This window comes from Alligator sinensis, unplaced genomic scaffold (genome assembly GCF_000455745.1).
Source record: "Alligator sinensis unplaced genomic scaffold, ASM45574v1 scaffold1003_1, whole genome shotgun sequence".
Taxonomy (NCBI): domain Eukaryota; kingdom Metazoa; phylum Chordata; order Crocodylia; family Alligatoridae; genus Alligator; species Alligator sinensis.
This window is the reverse complement of record NW_005842557.1, coordinates 857,020-861,977: the sequence shown is the minus strand read 5'-3', so window position 1 is coordinate 861,977 and position 4,958 is coordinate 857,020. Positions and strand designations below refer to the sequence as shown.

Sequence of the window (4,958 nt, the reverse complement as noted above, 5' to 3'; positions counted from 1 at the left end):
GAAGGGGACTAGCTGGGGGACTGGGGGGTCCAGTTCATTCCTCTCCCATTGCCCCAATACTTCAGATGCAACTTCAACCTTAGATTTGAGTTATGCTGAATTATTTCTAGTCCGTCCACCCCCACCAGAACTAATGGTTTCAGCTGGCCAAATTCCACTCCTGGCTATGTTTGTGTAACCACCTAAATATGAAAGCCAGAGAGAAAACACTCCAAGCCATGTCACCTCTGCCAACAAGACAGGAGTAAAAATAGTGACAGGAGATTTCTCTCTCTCACTCTAATGCAATTAGATTCCAGTGAAAAAGTTGTTGTCTTGAGATGGTCAATATTCTGATCGTTACTGCTTTATAAAGGTGTCACCTAAAAGACACTTGAGCAGTCAACTGCATAGTGCTTGAAAGCATCAGGCACAGAAAAAAAAGGGGAGGGGGAGGGGCTATATTGATCCTGCCAGGATTTGAACCTGCAGTTGTGTGTACCCATTTGCACAGTTGGAAAAGCTTACATCATCAAAGTGTAACCTGCATTCAGTGTAGCTCTGTCGCTCTCTAGTGGCTGAATCACATTTGAGTCACCTACTGCTTTCAGCTGACAAAGGTGACTCTTTTAGCTCAGGCAGTAGAGGCACTATGTCTTCAGATACAGAGGTTTCTTTGTTCAACACCTACTGCCAAGAACCCATCATGTAACACATGCAGTGAAGGTATTTCAGATCAGAGGTTAAGTTTCTGAGTTCTAATACTGCTGAGACAGAAAAGGATGATTACATTAGTATAGATGCAACAAAGGAATCCCAACACATTTGTATCACTTGTGCTGCAACTCTTATTTTTGGATGTGTACATTTAAAAATCACACTGAATATTATCCAACAACTTCCTTATCATGGAAATAGCTGTGGTTTGCAATGCAAGGGAGCTGAATGCAGAGAAGGGGTAAAGGGTAGGAGGGATGTTTGAGGGACAGAGGATGGCCAGAGGAAGATGACTATGTATTCCCCACTACATGAACACAGAAACACTTCACTTCATGGAGCTGGGCACTTGCTCAACTGTGCAATTTATTTAAGTGCCTGACCTATAAACCATTTGTTAATCTTTTGGGAATACAGCAATGCAAATCACTTTTCTCCTCTTTGTTAAGGCTGTTGAGAAGTATGAGTGTGAAGTAGTTGCATCTATGAGCAATTCCTTATCTATATTTCTACTGCAACCTTTAATTTCTGGAATGGGTGCCCAGAGGACAGGTTGGGTACCTACAGATGTATTTTACACATTTGAAGAAATTAACAAAAGCAACAAAAAATACTAGTTTGGGAAAGGGGAAAATAATAAATAATCTTCGGTGCTTTCTGTCCATCAATCTCTCAGCACTTTACAGGGAAAAAACAGTACCATCATCCACATTTTACAAATGGGGAAACTAAGGCAGAGAAATGTTGAATGAGATGCCCCAGGCTGCACTCTTACAATTTACAGAGCTTACAAGTTTAGGAAAAAAAAAGTGCCTGTGAAAATAGCCACACTATTTGCCATTTTCATTAATTGCTCCCCTGTGCAATAGCTGCTTCCCAAAGTAACTTTGCAGTGGTGAGTGCTGCTATTAACGTCAACAGAAGCAGCTACTCCAAAACAGGCAGTAAGACCTCCCATCTGACAGAGGTAGTCCCTGTTTGTCTGCCAAATACATGCCCATGATACTTATGACCCTGCCATGTTTATTCATTCCCCTTTGGTAATGATACTGGTGGACGATTTACCTCCTGTGCAAAGAGGCTCCAAAGACTGCAGTCACAATCCCAAATTAACCTGTCTCTCTCAATTTTTCAATGGCATTTATATCATAACCTGAAATGATGGCAGCTATAAATAATATACAGTGCTCTAAATTGGAAAGAAAAAAAAATAGACTGCTCCTTTAATAGTACAGTATGCGGTATGCACAAAAAATAGCACAAGAAAGAGATAGCAAAGGACAAATGTACCCACCAGAATGGAACTCACACACCCCAATTAACTGTTGTCTGTCACAGAGAAATGGTCTATGTGCCTAAAATACATATGCTTCCTATATTGGTATAACTCCTGTACAGGAACCACCACCGTTTTAAGAAAATCTGGACTAATATACTTAGAACTGTGATCCTGCCAAGCCCTTAGGGATTCAGCAAGAATAAACAGACCTAGATTTGAAAATGTTAATTCCTTGTTATCAGCTATTAAATGTATCTGGCTAAATACTTATTGTACAATGGTGGCAGATGATATATTAAACCACTTAAAAAGAAAGGGGGTACTCAGAAGTTATCTTTAGCACAGACCACTTTTGGTGGTAAGGAGAAGGACTAGTGAAAATGAAAAATAATAAAGATACTAAGTAGTAAGTGAATGAGATGCTCTTATTTTACAAAGTTACATTAACTGACAGCACTCCTTTTACTTCCTAGTTAAAATCAAAAAGCCAGTCAGTAGACAAAACTAAAACTACGGTAACACTCAGGAAACAAGGATGTATTAGAGTATGTATTGCAAAGCTTTTATTTTCATATGATGTATTTATTAATGCCTGATTCATTTTAGTACCGTATTTATATTCCGCTAGTGCAATATAAGCAGTCTATAGGACAATATGTGGAAATAGAACAGATACTGTGCATTAGACAGCCTCAATATAGGTACAATTTACATTGTATTCTTTTGGCTTTCCAGAGTCATTTGGTTGCACCTTGCCTGCACTGAAAAAATCATCCTATGCAGTAATCAAAGGGCAACATTAACGCTAAAAAGGTACCAATAAGTATATGTGTGAGTCCCAATTGTTAAGGCAATTTCCAGTGCAGGGGATAGGATTTCAGAGATTTAGCACGTTGTAGGACTGGGCTTTATACTTGCATAATATCACCACTAATTTAACTTATTTATTTTAATTTTATTCATATTATTCAATTTAAGAAGATTTTCTAAAATGTAACACAAAACTAAAGCTCACATGTTATCTATCATTTTCCTAACAGCTGCTTTGATAAAGTCTGACAGGAAGATTTACAATTTAAAAAAAACTGGAAAGAGACATCAGAACATGTGTCCTAGATGAAAGAGAATTACTGTGTATTGGCATTAATACTAGGCTTCCATGTATACTATTTATTGCATAGTTTCAAAATGTTATTATTTACTATTTAATCATGGACTGTGAGTCTCTCTTTAAAAGTGAACATGGAGAATGGGTTTAGTCTAACTTGTGCCATCTTCTATTTCTTTGTGAATAGTCACATGCTAAAAAGTGGTAAATAGTTAATTATGTTGTACAGGTAAGACCATTATATGCAGCACAGCTCAATACATTATTTACTAGGGTTTTGAAGAGGAAAACAGTGTGGAAGAATGAAAGGAAGGTAAAAAGGAAATAGAAGCTTCCTCAATCTTCGGATTCCACGACGAATGTTATATTTCAAATCAGTATCAAACAGTTTTAATGTGGCTTACCTTTAAAGGTTAATGAAACTCAAATGCATTCACTATTACAAAACACACCGATATATGATTCTTCAAAGCTTTTATGCTAGAGATACTTACAGTAATGACACGAGTTTCTACCTGTTGCACCTGTAACTCTAGTAACAAAAGCATGAGACAAGATGCCACATGAAAAATATTTAGCAAAACAAAACCAGAAAAAAAATCTTCAGACGCAGACTTAAGACAACCTTTTATATGCTCTGATACCTCATTTAGCATCAGCAGCATTTCTCAAGACAGGCAATTCCAATGATGTCCTCAACATACTGGTTTGTACATGGCAGAAATGGAAAACTAGGGAAAACAACTATATAATTTACTAATGGCTTAGTCTGTATCAATGTGGGTGGTGAGAGGAAAGGAGAGGAAAAGCTGTGAACATAAACCTGCTTCAGAGAGCTGATATTCCTTTAAGCAGACAAGTAAATGCAAACAAGACAGATCCAGGTGGCATTTCCAACTGACACAGTCGGTGCCAGGTGAAATATTCATTTTGAATTCTTTGCCATTTTAGAATTAAATTCCATTTTAATCTCTACTGGCCTTTGGAAGCAGAACTGAAGATGACAGTACAGACACTCTCACACGGGTCAGACTTTAGGGAAAAGGTAAGGACGGGCGACGTTATAGTGGATCACCAAGAATGAGAACGGTAGTAAATGTTAGCCTTTAGGATTAAAAAATAAAGTCTTTTCAGAACATGCACGGAAAATTCATTCAGGTTTCTGAACAGCAGCAGTTTCTTTAGTTTGCCAAAGTATCCACAGATCCCGTTTGCTCACAGATGGGTTTTCCAGTGGCCAGGTTTCCGGGCTAGCAGCCACCAGACCAGTCAGGGGGCAGGGTGGCATCTAGTCACCAGCGGGGCCAGGGCACTTCAGACATGAAGCAGGCATGTGCCCGACACCTAACCACAGGTGTGTCCTGCGCCCCCGCCACACAACCATTACACTGGCCAGTGCCCAAACCGCAGCAGGGCTGGTTTTCCTCTGCCTCCACAAAGCCTGTCGGGCTGGTTCCAGTGCTGGCCCCGGTGTTCAGCTCCGGGGCGGTCACAGCAGCACCGGAGGCGGACTGCCCCCCGGCCCCTCACCGCCGATCAGCAAGGGACGAGCTTGCTGGTGACATGTCAGGGGCGAAGAAGGTCCCGGGCGGGGCAAGCGGCGGGCGGGTCACGCCGGCCTCTCCCTCGGGGGGGGGGGGCCCGCGGCACGAGCGAGGGCGAAGCCCCGCGACGAGGGGGCACCGCCACTTACCCAGCAGGAAGCAGAGGAAGCGCCTGGGGAGCAAAGCCATCGCCGCGGCCGGGGCACCATCCACGCGGGCGCGGGCTCGGGAGGGAGCGCTTTATCCGCAGCCCGGCGCCTCGGGGGGGACGGGGACGGGGACGGGGACAGGGATCCCGCCCCGCGGGGGCGGCGCACAGCCGTGCGGCGGG

At 42.3% G+C, this 4,958-nt stretch overlaps 1 protein-coding gene across 3 annotated transcripts in view; it reads right to left on the bottom strand.

The window, feature by feature from the left end:
- RAMP1 (receptor activity modifying protein 1) overlaps nucleotides 1-4,952 on the bottom strand; it is a 157,034-nt gene extending 152,082 nt beyond the window's left edge. For all 3 annotated transcript variants that reach the window (XM_025213902.1, XM_006032266.3, XM_025213901.1), the window contains exon 1: nucleotides 4,777-4,952. In XM_025213902.1, coding sequence (XP_025069687.1) covers nucleotides 4,777-4,816 — 40 coding nt within the window. In that variant the 5' untranslated portion in view covers nucleotides 4,817-4,952. The remainder of the gene's footprint in view (nucleotides 1-4,776) is intronic.
- Between the last annotated feature and the right edge of the window lie 6 nt (nucleotides 4,953-4,958).